The following is a 16,929-nucleotide window of genomic DNA, read 5'->3' as shown; positions in this document are numbered from 1 at the left end:
TACAAGCTGAATTTGAACTGATCACAACTGAATCCATATAATAGAGTGGTTCACTTCCCCTCTCTCTGGTGGGAGAATGCGAGTACAGTGGATTAACAATTGCCCTCTCCTGTCTCCCTCGGGGGGAGTGGGGATACAGTTCCTATTCGTTTATGATCCTCACTTCAGTTCCCAGAGGGTGTGACACTGCAAAATTAAAATTGGCCCTAATTCTGCAGTGATGGACAACATGCGGAACAGTGACTCCGGGATCTAAATGCTCTGCTTTTCTTTATCAAAATTGGGAACTGTCGAGTTTCTCTTCAGCGGGAGGAAAGTCGCTGAAGTTACTTTGCGGAATCCTGTAATGAAATAGTGTCACTCTGACTCGTATCCATGGTGTATCTAGGTTGGCTGCACAAGACTTCGGCCTGCTCCAAGCAAACCCCCTACTTCAGATGAACAGCCCTTCTCTTGGCAAAAATAGGGAACCAAATTAATTGAACCGCTGTGGGTTGCCACTGACGGTTGGAACAAAATACCTTTTTATTTTCGAACTGAAATGCAATACAAAGATGTTCATTGACATGAATTAACAGTATCCATCAGTGCAAGGGAAATGTTCACAAAACTCGGTTTACCGCTGGATTTATTAACTGTTCTGTTGATGATCTTCAAGGGGATCGCTTCATGTCCCACCACACAGGAGTAAGAAGCGCCGCTGGCCCACTCCTCCGCTGCAATGGATAACAGGCTGTAGATGAAGAAGGAGCTATTGTCGTTCTCCGCCATCACCTCGGTGTTCTTGTAGTTGCCAGGATTCACCGACTTGTCATTGACGGTCCACTTGACGAAGATCTCTCGGGGGGAGAAACCTCTCACTAAGCAGGTGAGGGAGAGGAAACTCTGAGCGGAGACTTCTTCTGCCGGGGGCAGGAGGACAGATACGGACGGTTCCCGCAGATCTTTAACTGCAGAAACATTAAAATAAGTATCAAAAAAGTGGAGAATTTCAGAGACAATGAAACCGGTGGTTAGATGTGAGAGAAATGTTAAAGGTTTTCCTTTTCCTCCCAGGGACCTGTTCTGTTTTCCAGCCTGGAGCAGAGGCGGATGCAATTCTTCTCGCTGAGAACTGAAAGGATTAGCTGGAAAATTACATTGAATTCACAGCACAGGAACAGGCCATTCGGCCCAACTACCCAACTAGTCTGCGCTGGCGTTTAAGCTGCATGCGAACCTCCTCCCACTTTACTTCATCTCCTTCTATTCCTTTCTCCATCATCTACTTATCTAGTTTCTGCTGATATACATCACCTATGATTCCAGAGAGTTTCGTTAGTTGAATTACAATTAAATTATCACAGTAATCCATTAGACAACCTAAAAGGACTAATTGTCCCTTGCACAAACACTAGAAATAAGCACAACCTCTCACTTATTGCTTCAATCTCATTTTCACCTTCTTCCTTGTGGATGGAATCTCTGAGAGGAGTCGGCAGATCCTGATGGCTCACCACACAGTAGAACTCAACCCCACTCAGCCAGGATTGTGTCGAGATGTTTATGGTGCTGATCACACTGTCGGGATCCTCTCCGGGTTGGACGGCAATCTTTGATTTCAAAGGCTTCATTTCTTTGGTCCAGGACACGTTGACTCCATAAGGAGCATTAGACACGACACAGGTTAAGGTCACCGTCGCCTCCAGTAAGACCTGTTCCATTGGTGGTGGCAGTAGTTTAATTACTGGATCATTGCATGAGGAAGGAACTGTAAAACAGAAATGGAAGTCATGAAAAGCTCCATCTTCAGAATCAGCACACCAGTATTCAACCTTCACTTTTTTCAGGAGAGGAAAAACAAATCTTTTGCTTAAACATCATTGTTTATTAGAAGAGCAATGATTTGAAAAACTTCTGCGACATCCTATAACATGTATTGTGTACTTACACCCAAAGAAACCTGTAATGGGCTTTGAAGCAAGTACCCGGCGTAAATACCGAATAATTGCGGAAGCAATTCTGTTTCGTACAGAATAACGTTCTTCCTGAAATCCTAGGCTCATTTCTGCCCATCTATCAATGCTCCCGCTGGATCGCATCTCCGGTGAATATAGTGGCTCTGTCACCCAAGGGCACGAGATATACATGCAAATTACGCTGCCTCAAACAAGCGTCCAATGAAATTCCGAATTTTAGGCGCAACAGGAAACAAAGTTAATTTTCTGGTGCCTTGTACGGTATTTGTGGAGATGAAAAAGCGCAGGAACCGGTAAAAGGAGGGGTTATAGGTCGGAAAACTGCGGTTCGAAGGAGTCTTTTTATGGTGCAGAATAATTTGTAATCAGGGTGTGAGGTAGTTTGCTAAAATCTGTCTTGAGTGAGTACTCCTCATGCGTCAGTATGGAGTCAAAAGGAAATCTGACCACAGGGCAGTAATAGAACCAAAGGATAAAGAGTAGGCCATTCAGCCCTTCGAGCCATTTCCACCATTCAATTGACTGATATTGATATGTATCTTAATTTCTTAATTCTGTTTACACATATGTCATCCCAGACACCATCAACACTATCCCTAGGCATGTCCTGTCCCACCATAGAACAGACTCATCAGAGGTGGCGGCACAGCGGTATACAGTCGGGAAGGAATTGCCCTGGGAGTCCTCAACATTGACTCCAGATCCCATGAATTCTCGTGGCATTAGGTCAAACATGGGCAAATAAACCTCCTGCTGATTACTACCTACCGCCCGGTCCCTTAGATGTTGAATTGTACTCCTCCATGTTGAACGCCACTTGGAAGAAGCACTGAGGGTTGCAAGGGCACCGAATGTTCTCTCGGTGTGGGACGTCAATGTCCATCACCAAGAGTGGCTTGGTAACACCACTACTGGCTAAAGGGGCCAACTATCTCCCCGTCAGTCTACTCTTGATCATCAGCAAAGTGATGTCAAGTGCCATTTAAACTGCAAAAATCTACTCGCTGATGCTCAGTTTGGGTTCTGTCAGTGTCAAATGCCACCTGGCCTCTTTGCAACCTTCGTGCAAACATGGACGAAAGAGCTGAACTCAAGAAGAGATGCGGGAGTGATCGCCCTTGATACCAAGGCAGCATTTGACCGAGTGTGGCACCAAGAAGCCCTCGCCAAATTGAAATCAATGGGAAACAGGGGGAAAACTCTCCACCAGTTGGAGTCATACCTAACGCAAAGGAAGATGGTTGTGGTTGTGGTTGTGGGAGGCCAATTATCTCAGCCCCAGGACATCGCTGCAGGAGTTTGTCAGGATACCGTCCTAGGCCCAACCATATTCAGCTGCTTCATCAATGCCCTTCCCTCAGTCATAAGGTCAGAAGTGGGGATGTTTTCTGATGATTGTACAATGTTCAGTACCATTCGCACCTCCTCAGATACTAATGCAGCCCATGTCCTGCAATAAGACCTTAACAGCATTCAGGCTAGGGATCATAAATGGCAAGCAACATTCGTGCCACACAAGTGCCAGGCAATGGCGATCTCCAGCAATAGGGAATCTAACCATCTCCCCTTGACATTCAGTGGCATTTCCATTGCGTAATCCCAAACTATCAGCATCCTCGGGATTAACATTGACTAGAGATTGAACAGCTATAGCCACATAAATACTGTGGCTACAAGAGCAGGTCAGAGGCTAGAAATTGTGCAGAGAGTAACTCACCTCCTGACTCCCCAAAGCCGATCCACCATCTACAAGACACAAGTCAGGAATGTGATGGAATACTCTCCACTTGCCTGGATAAATGCGGCTCCAGCGATACTAAGGAAGCTCGACACCATCCGGGACAAAGCAGCCCGCTTGATCGACACCCTATTTAGGCACCTTAAACATTCACTCGCTCCACCACCGACGCATGGTGCAGCAACGTGTACCATATACAAGGTGCACTGCAGTAACTCACCACGCCTCTTTCAACAGCACGTTCCAAGTATGCGACTTCTTCCACCTAGAAGGACAAGGGCAGCAAACGTATGGGCACACCAGCATCTGAAAGTGCTCCTCCAAGTCACACACCATCCTGACTTGGAACTATATCACCTGTCATTGGGTCAAAATCATGAAACTTCCTCCCTAACACACCAGATGGACTGCTGTAGTTCAAGAAGGCAGCCCACCACCACCCCTTCAAGAGAAATCAAGGATGGACAACAAATGTTGGCCTTGTCAGCGATGCCCACATCCCATGAAACGAATGGAAAAATCCTGAATACCCTTGCCTAACATAAATCTATCAATCTCAAAATTGACATTTTCAATTGATGCCAAGTCTCAACACGAATTTGGGCGAGAGAAGTTCAGATTTCAGCTACCCGCCCTGTGAACAGCTCCTTCCTGATATCATCCCTGAACGGCCTTGCTTTCATTCGTTCTGGGGTCTCCACCAGAGGAAATATTTTTCTCCATCTACTCCCTTAGTTCCAGTAAACAGCTTAAAAACAATTCAATCAGATCACCCTTTAATCTTCTATAATTAAAGGAGCAACAGTTTGGTCTGTGAGAACTGCCCTCATAATTTAACCTAGTCAGCCCCGCTATCAATCCAGTGAATCTGCATTGTACCACTCCCAGGTCCAATATATTCCTCCTGAGCCCAGAATTGAACAGTTTTCTCAATCGGATAGATACTCTTTCTGGCACTTGATCCCGAGACTGTTACCGGTAAAGGGTTCCAGACACCAATTGCCGCTCCGAATACCATCAGCCGACTCAGAATAAACCTGAAATCAAGGCCACCTCACTCACTGTATGACATCAAAGCAGAGGGAAACATTCTTTGGTGATGTGATGACATGCTGAACCGTCAGCAATCCTAATTCAGCACTCATAGCTAAATGAAGCAAAAAAAACTACATGATGGTAAATTAGTAACAGTTCTGTGCTTTTTACTAATTCCAATAAAATCTTGACTTTAACATGGGGCACAGAATGATCCGGAGCTGCCTCGGTTTGTGTCTCTTACCCTGAGATCCGGTGATGTTTCGGCTTTGGGTGACCTCTTGATGGAAGACCTGGCAGGTATAGACCGTGTTGGTGAACCATTCCCCAGCGGGGACAGTCAGCCGGCTGGTCGCCGAGAAGTTCCCGTTCGCTTCACAGGCGGGAGAGGTGACGAAGCCCGAATCCATGGGTTGTCCATCCTTCAACCAACTCACGGTTATTGACTCTGGATGGAAATCGATGATTGAACACACGACAGTTGCAAATCTGCTGCTTGTGATTTCTTCACTGGAACTCAGGGTGAGGATAATAGTTGGATGGACGATGTCATTTTGAAGATCTTCAAAAAATACATGTTAGACATTTATTGCAGAGGAAATTAATACATAATGCAAACTGTTCTTATATTTTTACAGATTCTTTGCTGTCAAGCAGACACTAACTGGAGTTTCCAGGGATAAGAACTGTACATGGTGCTCTAAATGTGATATAGCCAAGGCTGCACTCAAGCTTGTTGTAGCTTTTTTGTTTTTCACAGTTTCCACAACACTAACCTGGAATTTCTTTGATCCAGACTGACTCTCCGCGTCGAACCTCGCAGTAGATTTTGCTGCTTCCCACCTCTGACTCGGTGATGGTTAATTGGCTGCTCAGGGTGTAGGTTCCCTTCTTGTTCAGCACTGACGAGTAATTCTTCAATCGAGTGGTGATCGGCTCTTTATCTTTCTTCCAGGAAACGGTAGTGATTTCAGGGGTGTAGTCCATCGCCAAACAGCCGTAGGCCACGGAGCTGTCGGTGTTGGGTTGTTCACAGGAGGAGAACAGGCCGTAGAGGGTTGGGGGAGACGGTGTCGCTGGGGAAGAATGGCAGATTGAACAAGTTAGACTCTGTGATTCATGCTCATAAAGTAACTAATGGACTCGAAATATTACTCCAGTTAGAAACGAATTCCAATATTTTCTGATTAAAACCTTCATCCACATCTGAGCTTCTATCAGTTCCATCATTTGGTGATCATCACCTGTCGGACCCCTGGTCAGGAACACATCTCTCTGTACCGAGCTCTGCCACATGACAAAAATAAGAACCGTTTGAAGTAATTTCAATGAAGTACTTTTCATTGGATTAATATAGAAGAGCAGAGCAGTTTCTCCACCACTTTGGCTAGTATTTATTTCTCAATCAACAGCACCTTAAAAAAGAAATCGTCATTTATCAATGCAGTTTTTGGAAATTTGCTGTGTGCAAACTGACTTCTGGGTCCTCCACTCCTCCAGCCCCTCAACAAAAAAAAGTAACTAGTCTGCAAAAGTGCCATCGTAATGTGTGATTCCAATATTATTATAAACTCGAAACTTGACTATCATAAGAACACAAGAAATAGCAGTGGAGTAGCCCCGATGGCCCATCGATCCTGTTCCATTATTCAGTACAATCGTGGCTGAACTTGCACTTTAACTCCACTTTCCCGCCAGATCCCCACATCCCTTGATTCCCAGAGAGGCCAAGAATCTGTTAATCCCAGCCTTAAATACATTCAACTATGACGCATCCACGGCCCTTTGGGGTAGAGAATTCCAAAAATTCACAACCCTTTGAGTGAAGTAATTGCTCCTCATCTCAGTCCTACATGATAAGCCGATCATCCCGAGATGGTGTTCCCATGTTTTATATTCCCTGACCATGGAAATCAATATCTCAGAGTCTACCCTATAGTCCCCCATTCAGAATCTTGGATGTTTTAATGAGATTGCCTCTCATCCTCCAGAAAATGTAAGCCCAATTTACTCAGCTTCTCATCATAGGACAACCATTTCTTCAAGGGAATTGGAGTATAGGAATAAGGAAGTCTCACTAAAATTGCACAGGGCTTTGGTGAGACTGCACCTGGAACACTGTGTGCAGGTCTCTATATTTAAGAAAAGATATACTTGCACTGGAGGCAGTGCAGTGAAAACTTGCTAAATTGGTCCCTGGGATGAGGGGGCTGAACTATGATGAAAGGCTGAGTAAGGTGGGCCTGTAATCGCTGGAGTTTAGAAGAATGGGAGGCGATCTAATTGAGACATACAAGATTCTGAAAGGGCCTGATAGGGTAGAAGCTGAGCGATTGTTTCCGCTGGTCAGGGAATCTAGAACACGGGGACACAGTCTCAGGATAATGGGCCAGTCAGGACTGAGATGAGGAGAAATTACTTCACTCAAAGTATTGTGAATCTTTGGAATTCTCTCCCCCCGAGGGTTGTGGATGCTCCATCGTTGAATACATTTAAGGCTGGAATAGATAGCGTTTTGGTCTGACGGGGAGATAAGGGATATGGTGAGCGGGCAGGAAAGTGGAATTGAAGCCCAAGATCAGCCATGATCGTATTGAACGGTGGAGCAGGCTCGATGGGCCATATGGTCTACTTCTGCTTCTATTTCTTATGCTCCATTTCCAACTCATTTTTTCAAAAGTGTTATTTTATAGAGCTATTATGGATTTTACTCACCCACTCTTTCTGATAGGACATCCCAGATCCTGACAATCTCCTGTGCAGAAAAGTAGATGTCTACCCTCTCACCTCATTAATCGATTATGATTTTAAATAAGTGCCCTGCATAGTCCAACCCACTGATCTGGGGAAATTTGTTTCTGAATTTCTGTCTAAAGCTATTCATTATTCAAAACACCTCGACCAGACTTCACTCTAATATTTGATGTTCCCATGAGAATAAAGTACGTTTATAATAAATGTTTGAAGACCCCTTTTAACATATTCAGTGCACAGATTTCAAAGGGGAATTTTTACACAACCTAGTTTATGGAATTAAAGCTTTAGACGACATGGCATTGACTCTAGACTATCTATTTCCTTCTCAGTATTTGAGAAAACGATGCAGCTCAATGGATTGTGATTTGTGCTCTATCTTATTCTGCTGAATAGATCTTTCCCGGTGTTTGCTTCTCCCTCCAACTCAATTATTCTGAATTAAATCCGGTTCCTAAAATCGGTCATCTGGAAAGGTGTTCTTTATATGGTCCATTCACCGCCCCTTCCCCCCCCCCCCCCCCAAAGTATTTGCAGAGAATCGGTGTTGCTAACTGTATCGTTACAGTCACTTCTTGTTGCTACTTGCATTGTCCATAATGTGAACATCAGGACAGGTTTCCTTTTTTATAAGTATCTGATATTAGAATCACTTAAACATTATAAATCCAATGGATATCAGTGGGTTCCTTGCAACGAAGGGCAAAAATAATTAAAGTGTTTATTACTGAAATGGTCACCTTTCACTTCTCATTTGTGTGAACTGTTCAAACATCTGAGGCTTATTGGCCAGATACTGAAAGCTCCGTCTCCAGTGTGATGTCACAGAGATTGTCGATATTGGTGGAGCAATAGATGTACAAATAGACTTTCGAATGGCATGAGATAACATTCCACATTACAGAATATTCAGAAAATACAAGTGCATGGGATTAAAGGGTCGGTGGTAACCTGGGTAGGTGTTTGCTAAAGTATTGGAGGCAAAGAGTAACAGTGAAGCAATGCTTTTCTGACTGGAATTAATGAAGTACTGTCGGTATTAGGACCATTTATTTTTGTTAAATATAATGATGTGGACTTGGACATAAGGCAGTGCAATTTTGAAATTTGAGGATGATAACAACAAATAGTGAGCAGGACTCTAAGAGATTTCTGGAGGACATCGACAGACTAGTGAAATGGGCAGACAGATAACAGATGCAATTTAATGCGGCTAAGTGTGAAGTGATGCACTTTTAAAGAAACAACATGGAAAGCTATTGTAATCGAAATAGTACTGTTTTGAAGAGGGTAAAAAGTAAAGGGAGCTGGGGTGCATATTCGCAATGTTTTGAAGGTGGTTGAGAAAGCCAATGGAATATTTTGTTTTGTTCAAAGGAGAACTGAATGCAAAAACAAAGAAGTCATGTTAAAGCTTTACACATCACTGAATTAGTGGAGCATTTTTTTCACAATTCTGGCCATCACATTTTAGGATGGATGTCAAGGCCTTGGAGAGAGCACAGAGGAGATTTAGCAGAATTATGTCAGGAATGGGGGAGTTCATTTACATAGAGAGATTGCACAGCTGAACTGTTCCCCTTAGTGTAGTGAAAGTTAACGGTTACCGAATAGGTATATTCAAAATTATGGGATGTTTTGATATAACAGATAAGGAGAAACTGTTTCCTCTGGTAAGTGGGTCTCTAACAAAATAAATAATTGGCAAAAGTATTTGGAGTGTGGGCGGGTGGTGGGGTAGTTGGGGAAGGAGGTTTCTTTCCTGACAGAGGGTGTTTTTCATAGCACCATAGAATGGCTACAGCACAAAAGCAGGCCGTTCGACCAGTCGTGTCCGTGCAGTCTCTCTGCAAGCACATATGGAATGCGCAAAGCAACCTGACATCTCCACGAAGGGGATGATTTGTAAGTTTATGAGGAAAAAGCTGTTTAATAGGATTAAATTGGAGAGCTCTTTGAGAGCTAACACAGGCATGACGGGTCCAATGGACGCATTCAGAGCTACAAGAGTCTATGATTCTACCCGACTCAGTAGAATTAATTCTTCCCGATTTAATGGGAGGAAAGGTTTCATAAATTTGAAAAAAATTGTGACATGTATTTTGATTGTTATAATGAAAGTGGATTTTTAAAATAAAAGGATCTGAGGAATTTGATACAAATGAGCCAGTCAGGTACTGTCAGAGACATAACTTATTTTGATTGCAAGCTAACTGGGATTCTGGGTCCTGCCTGTGCGGAGTTTGCAAGTTCTCCCTGTGACCGCGTGAGTTTTCACCGGGTTCTCCGGTTTCCTCCCACAGCCAAAGACTTGCAGGTGATAGGTAAATTGGCTGTTGTAAATTGCCCCTAGTGTAGGTAGGTGGTAAGGAATTTGGGATTACTGTAGGGTTAGTATAAATGGGTGGTTGTTGGTCAGCACAGACTCGGTGGGCCGAAGGCCCTGTTTCAGTGCTGTATCTCTAAATAAAAATAAAATAAATAAAAATAAATAAAACTGTATCACTTCAAACATTTCACATGCGCTTACTTCAGTGACTTTGCACCCTCTGCTGTGACGCAGTCCAATAACCACATCTCACCCGAGTTTATCACTGCCTGTCAACTTTTGAAAATACATGAACGAAGTACTGGTTTCAAACATCAGGTTATCATGACAGTTATTTGGAGCGGGAGTCTAGATTTTTTTCCATTTAAATGGTGAAAATAACTTTCAGCCTCCCATCAGATCAGAACAGACGCTACTCTCTGGCAGCCTGCACAGTGAGCAGGTGCACAGAAACAGAACAGGCACAAACGGTGCAACAATCGGGCTCTCAGCAGATAGATCTGTTCAATCTGTCAATTTCAATGAAGCTGTTTGATTCAATTTATCAATTGTCAAATTGTGACCACTCCATGTATGTAAATTATTTGAAATTAAACTGATATTCATTTCAAAACTCCCTTCGACTTCCAACTGTTACTCCAGGTCTGGCTAAAATGTTGAAAATCTGAAGGATATAATTCCCTGAAAATGAGTACATCAAAATAATTTACATTCAGGGTAGTTTGATGTCCGTAACAGGAGCTCAGTGACACCGTAAAAATTTAAGGAATCAGAAAACGTTTACACTAAAAACTGATTACCCACTGATTTGATATAATTTCATAATTAAACGTAAGCAAAAAAAAAATCGAAACAATACACAAGGTTCATTCATTAAAATCTGGGCGACACCTTATCGAGCTGGGAACAGCTGTGTAAGCTGTTGGCATAATTTAAAATTCTCTCCAACTCTTGAGATTGTGCACTCATTGGAATCCTGGCAAGTACACTACTGAATTGTGGGAGGTCATTTACGCTCAATGAATTAGCACTACTTTTATATTCTAACTTAACATTCATGTTAGCTGATTTTATACTGTATTTTTAAAAATAGTTCATATGAATTCAAGACCTGCTTCTGCCTGATGCCTTGTGAAATAATTGTTTTTAGCTAAATTATTATGACACTGAATCAATATAAAATAATTAACTTCATATTAATAGATGAAAACATTCTAACAATTCATTTTACTAGAATCGAATCTCATTTCAATAGTTTAAAATAAACAATAACTTCTAATCCTGGTCTGCTTTCACTCGACAAAATTGTAAACTGCGCATGTATCTGAACAAATTGATATATTTTATAATCTCCGGCTATTCCCAGCGAGTATTTCACATGATAGCTTTAGGAGTGGGATATTTTAAATCGTTCCAAGCCTGGCCGGGATCACATCTCACTAACTGCCGAAGGGCTGTAACATCGCCTGTTTGCTGATGCAGGACACTCGTGTTTAAATGTTGGCATAAATCTTGACTATACAAAAATATATATTTTTTAAATTCCCCGGCAGTTTGCGATTTGTAATTGCGCTGCTGCTATTTAATAATACAGACAATGTTTTTATATTTCAGTCCCGTAATTCACACAATCCCTGCAAATTACTTGAAAGAAATTCCAAAATGATTACCGTAAAACTGGAGGAGAACAATTCATTCAGTTCATCTGCGACGCTGAAACTTAATCAGCGCATGGAGTCGAGATTTTGTTGATCAACTGAATATTTGATAAGAATTAAGCATAACTCTCAGGTATAATCTGTTCTTTGTCTATAATTCTATCCTGTGTGCAGCACAGCTATGTGAGACAGGATGTTGTTATTTAATTCAAAACCAATATTAACCTTTTATAATGAAATGCATCTACTTGAATTTCAAGGTGTTATTTTTTTGTCTCCAGTCTTAGGCAGTCTGCACCGTCTGACAATTTAACTAAAATCATATGAACAATTATTTGACTGCCAGCGACTTCCTGCCTCAGGAAAATGGTTAATATTAGATTAGTGATAATTATCTCACTATCCAGCAACAAATGACATTGAAGGAAGAACATGGTTTGGGCTGCACGCAAAGAATGTAATAACCGGACAGATATATTACACTGACAAACTGCAATTTACAACTCCTATTGAAGTTATAAGTAAAATCAAACTGTCATTCATCTGTTTTAATCAGGAATATAACAATTAATTCAAAACCGATCATCAAACTGAACGCAGTGGTGGAATCAGAATGTTCTTATTGAAATAATTTCAGGCATTATTAATAATTGTCTCCAGCCGATAAAATTTTCCAGTCACGTTAATTGTGCACAGGACACAAGAATTGTGAAAGGCGATTAATGAATCATGAATCGATATTAATATTAAGGCATATTGTTTTTATTTGGTGAAATAGTGTCGCATTATAATTGTTTAAATTACATTACCTTTATTCTCCAATCTGCAAACTTGCTAATTATGTAGCTTGCAATTGCAGTAATATTTCACTTACTGAATGCACGTGGTAAACAAAGGCCGACTAGTTCAAACTGCAAATATCACTTAAATTTAAAAAAAATATTGAAATATCCCATTTCTGAAAGCTGCCAGTTTTCTGCCTACAATCGTCTTTCAAACTGTTTTAAGCACATATCTTTCAATCCGATCAGAAAACCTGCATTCGCTCGATGTCACCGAGATTAAACAATACAAAAAAGCCAAAACACTTTCACAAATGTTACTTATTCAAAGTAAGCCAAATCTACACTTTCCGCAGCACCTAAACAGCAAATCGCAACACTGAGGGAACAACACAACGTTTTATGGGGAAGCACACATTTCTATAAACTCTGTCATCCAAATCAATTGGCGGGGATAGTAACATAGAGGTAATGTTACTATAGTAGTAATCCAGAGGCCCGGACTAATGCTTCGGAGAGCTGAGTTCGAATTTCACCACGGCAACTGGAGGAATTTACATTAAATAAATTAATAAACCTGGATTAAAATACGAGTCCCATTACTAATAATAATGAAACAACCGGATTGTCGTAAAACCCTGTTTGGTTCACTAATGTCCGTCAGGATGGAAATCTGCCGTCCTGTATGTGAACCCAGACCCACACAAATGTAGTTGACTCTCAACCGCCCTCTGAAATGGCCTAGCAAGCCACTCAGTTGCATGCGGCCCATCACAACCTGCTCAGAAAGGCCACTGTGTAAAAAAAATCCTCTCACCATAGTTATACCGAGGGACTGAAAACTGTGCAAAAACTCTCGGGCTGCAGGCATCAGAGAATGCTTTTGGCATGTAATGAAAATGTACATGGTAAATATAACCTGGGGTGGCAAGAGTAGTGAAGCACCTCATAGACTGTATTGAAAGAAACTGATCTTTAGTGCACTTTATGAAATGCCCAATTTGAGCTGCTTTGTCATGTAGTCTTACATTTTTTATCAATGGATTATATTTTTGGGATAATAATCAGGATGAGCCTTAATTGTTGGCCTTGCCAGCGATGCTCACACTCTAAGAACAAATAAAAAAGTAACATTTCAAAAAAAAAAATCTCAACACAGAATTTACAGAACTCGCTCATCACTGAGGTAATTAATTATTCAATAAAATAAATATGAAAGGCTAGCAGCAGAATTGTGAGTAGGCGGAACATGACCAATAAATTTCTATTTGAGACGATAGCATATTTTAGCATTATTAGGTGATAACTCTCTATTATAAGTTTTATTATTTTTTAATCGGAGCAAAGCTCCAAATTGTTATTCATGTAGTTTTCAATTGCAGTAACAGCTCATGTATTTTATATGAGTGTTCGTGAGCATTAGATTAACTGATAATTTAATTGTCACAAAGAAAAGTACATTAAAATATCGGAAGGTTATTTTTGACTGCTAAAGCTTTCTGTAGACAATCTAATTTCAAACAAATTTAAACACATAGTGCTTGCATTAGATCATCGGGCCTGCAGGACAGGATGTCACCCAGATTAAACATTGTAGAAACGCCAAACAATTCGGAATGTTAAATAAACCAGCCACATAATCTCATCGCCAATTCACATCAATCAATTCTTCAACAACAACTTCTGAGGAGAAATCATTCAATCCCCGAATCCATTTCCAGCAGAATTCATGAAACATTACAATCTTATACAGAATCCACCGAAACCATGTTTCAGTGAAGGAATAAGTTACTTAGATAAACAGAAATATAAAATAAAAACTGCAGTTACTGAATGAGTGCATATTTCTTACCTGCAGTCACCGCCACCATGGTGCCTTGTCCCCAGTAGGCTATAGAGTCACAGTGTTGCATTCCCCGGCCTGCGCCACACAATAACCTGTTCTGCAAAGAGCAGACAGAAATCCAGCATTAGTTTAAATGCTCCAATCCAGATGGAAAGTAAAGTCACGATGGATCTCCATAAAATGATAATTACGTTAATAAATAATTTTAACTCTTTATAAATATTTCATAGAGTAATCCGTGAACTGTTATTGTCTCAGTGAAACTCTAACTAATCCAGTGATTAATTATCACAGTTAATCCGTACTGAACCATGCTGGTAGGACAGTGCTGAACACAAATAGCTCTTGACCGCATATACAGCTGGATGGTAAAAGTCAGCACTGACCCAGACTCAATCTATTGGTGCGGAGGAGATTTTTGTATTGCCGTTAACTGCTGTGATACATAGTAGACGGGCTATTGTGCTGTTTGTACAGTAATAGATGGCGGTGTCTTCAGTCTTCAGGTTCTTCATGTCCAAAGCGAAGATGCTCTTTGAAATGTCTTTAGACGCAGTAAATCTACTTTCAATCCCTGGGGAATAATTGCTGCTGGATGGACTATAGTAGTAAAGCAACCACTCCAGCCTCTGCCCGGGAAATTGTCGGACCCAGTGCATGCCATGGCTGCCAATATCGAACCCGCTGGATTTACAGGTCAGTCTCAGGAAGCCACCGGGAATCCCGGTCTCTGCCTCTGGCTGAGTCAACACGACATCCGAATGGACACCTGTAAAAATATCAAAAATCCAGAGGATTAATCCTGGTGAAATGATTCCTGTCTCTGTAATATTCCTCAGAGAGACCAACACTGAGACAGTAACAGTGAATGGTTGGACAATTTAAAAAAAACTACTCACGGGGTAAGAAAACCAGCAACAGACTGAGAAAAATCGCCGACCTCATCCTTTCGACAATTCGGGGTAAATGGTTCTGACAAGAACTCACTGAGCAAACCGGCTCCCGGACTGTTGTATTGCGGTCCCAGTGACTGGCATTTAAATACCTGGCAGAAGGGGGCGAGGTTACAGGCGCCGCCTATCGAATCCCTGATCGAGGCGGTTACTGGATCCACGTCCCACCTTCCACATCACTAACAGAATAGACTCATGTTTTAACAATAGGTTATGATTAAAGTTGGACGTTTTATCTGTATCGCGATCGTCATTAGGCTGCATGATTTCAATGCAATGTTATCTTTGGTGCTAATGACGATCTTACAGTTTAGAATCTGTTCATAATAACTAATTATGTTGTAAATCTAACCCCTTCATTTCCACACCGTCACAGGGGATGCGAATGCATTACACACCATCTCCGGCAACGTATCCCTCTATAGAAATAAAGTATCCCCTTTCATATGATTTTTAAAATCGTTTTATGCGATTAAATTCGGGCGATAAACAACGCGATTCTGCTTACACTGTGGCTGGCGTTATCTACATGATTTGAGCCCTGAGATAAGTAGAAACTCTTCACATTGTATAAGTGCTTCTCTTTGCATTTCTCTAAATACCGCTGATTCTGCAGCCCAATGACAATCCTTTGCAAATTAGCTGTAAACTCAGTCCGCTTGTCTCATAATTAAGGAGTGAGGTGATGGAGACACATATCATTCAGATCAGTTTTGGAAAAAGAGAAGCTCGTGAATCAGAACCCATACGGCGATCAGCAAAGACCCGATATTGTGCAACGAGATAGGATTAGTTAAGGACCTTATAGTGAGGACGCCCCTAGGTGGCAGCGGTCATAATCTGAGTCAATTTTACATTCAGTTCGAGGGAGAAAAGGGTGGGTATAATTCCAGTATTTTAAACTTAAATAAGGGCGGTTATCAGGGCATGAAAGCAGAGCTAGCTACACAGGATAGATACATTCCAATGAGAAAGCAAAATTCCAAAGTGGGGGGGTGGGGGGGGGGGGGGGGGGAGCCACTACTTGTGGTTAACTAAAAAAAGTTAAAGTTGGTATCACACTTATAGAAAAAGCTTATAATTGCACAAATATAGGTGGCAGGTCAGAAGATTATACAGAATATGAAAAAACAAAGAATGGACTGAAAGATTAATAAGGAGGGAACAATTAGAGTACGGGAAAAAGCTAGCTGGAATTATAAAAACAGATAGTAAGAGTTTCTATAGATATTTTAAAAGAAAAGAGTTAACAAAGTGAGGGTTGGTCCTATAGAAAGTGAGTCTGGGGAATTAATAAGGGAAAATAAGGAGATGGCAGATGAATTGAACAGATATTTTCCATTAGTCTTAACCATAGAGGACGCAAGTAGCATCCCCAAAATAGCTCTAAATCAAGAAATAGAAGGGTGGGAGAAATTCAAGAAAATTAGAATCACCAGGGACGTGGTGCTCAGCAAATTGTTGGAGCCGTGGGCTGACAAGTCCCCAGGTCCTGATGGACTTCATCCCAGGGCCTTAAAATAAGTGGCTAGTGAGATAATTGATGCGTTGGTTTTAATTTCCCAAAATTCCGTAGATTCTGGGAAGGTTTCATTAGATTGGAAAGTAGCCAATGTAACTCATTTATTCAAAATGGGAAGGAGACAGAAAGCAGGAAACTACAGGCCAGTTAGCTTAACATTTGTCTTAGGGGAAATGTTGGAAGCTATTGTTAAAAACATTATAGCAGGGCACTTAGGAATATTCAAGGTAATCAGGTAGAGTCAACATGGTTTTGTGAAAGGGAATTCGTGTTTCACCAATTTACTGGAGTTCTTTGAAGAAGTAACGCGTGCTGTGGATAAAGGAGAAGTGGTGGATGCATTGTACTTAGATT

General features: G+C 41.4%; 2 gene segments (V, D, J or C); one reads left to right on the top strand and one right to left on the bottom strand.

Moving 5' to 3' along the window:
* The window catches only part of LOC137348552 (Ig heavy chain C region, secreted form-like), a 703,592-nt gene that overhangs the window by 666,436 nt on the left and 20,227 nt on the right, over positions 1–16,929 (top strand).
* Positions 476–15,098, bottom strand: LOC137348976 (Ig heavy chain C region-like). The segment is given in 7 exon segments: positions 476–950; positions 1,442–1,750; positions 4,976–5,293; positions 5,508–5,807; positions 14,107–14,175; positions 14,555–14,869; positions 15,000–15,098. Coding segments are annotated over 7 exon segments (1,749 nt in total).

This window comes from Heterodontus francisci, chromosome 34, assembly GCF_036365525.1.
Source record: "Heterodontus francisci isolate sHetFra1 chromosome 34, sHetFra1.hap1, whole genome shotgun sequence".
Classification (NCBI taxonomy): Eukaryota; Metazoa; Chordata; class Chondrichthyes; order Heterodontiformes; family Heterodontidae; genus Heterodontus; species Heterodontus francisci.
This window is presented reverse-complemented; position numbering and strand designations above follow the sequence as displayed.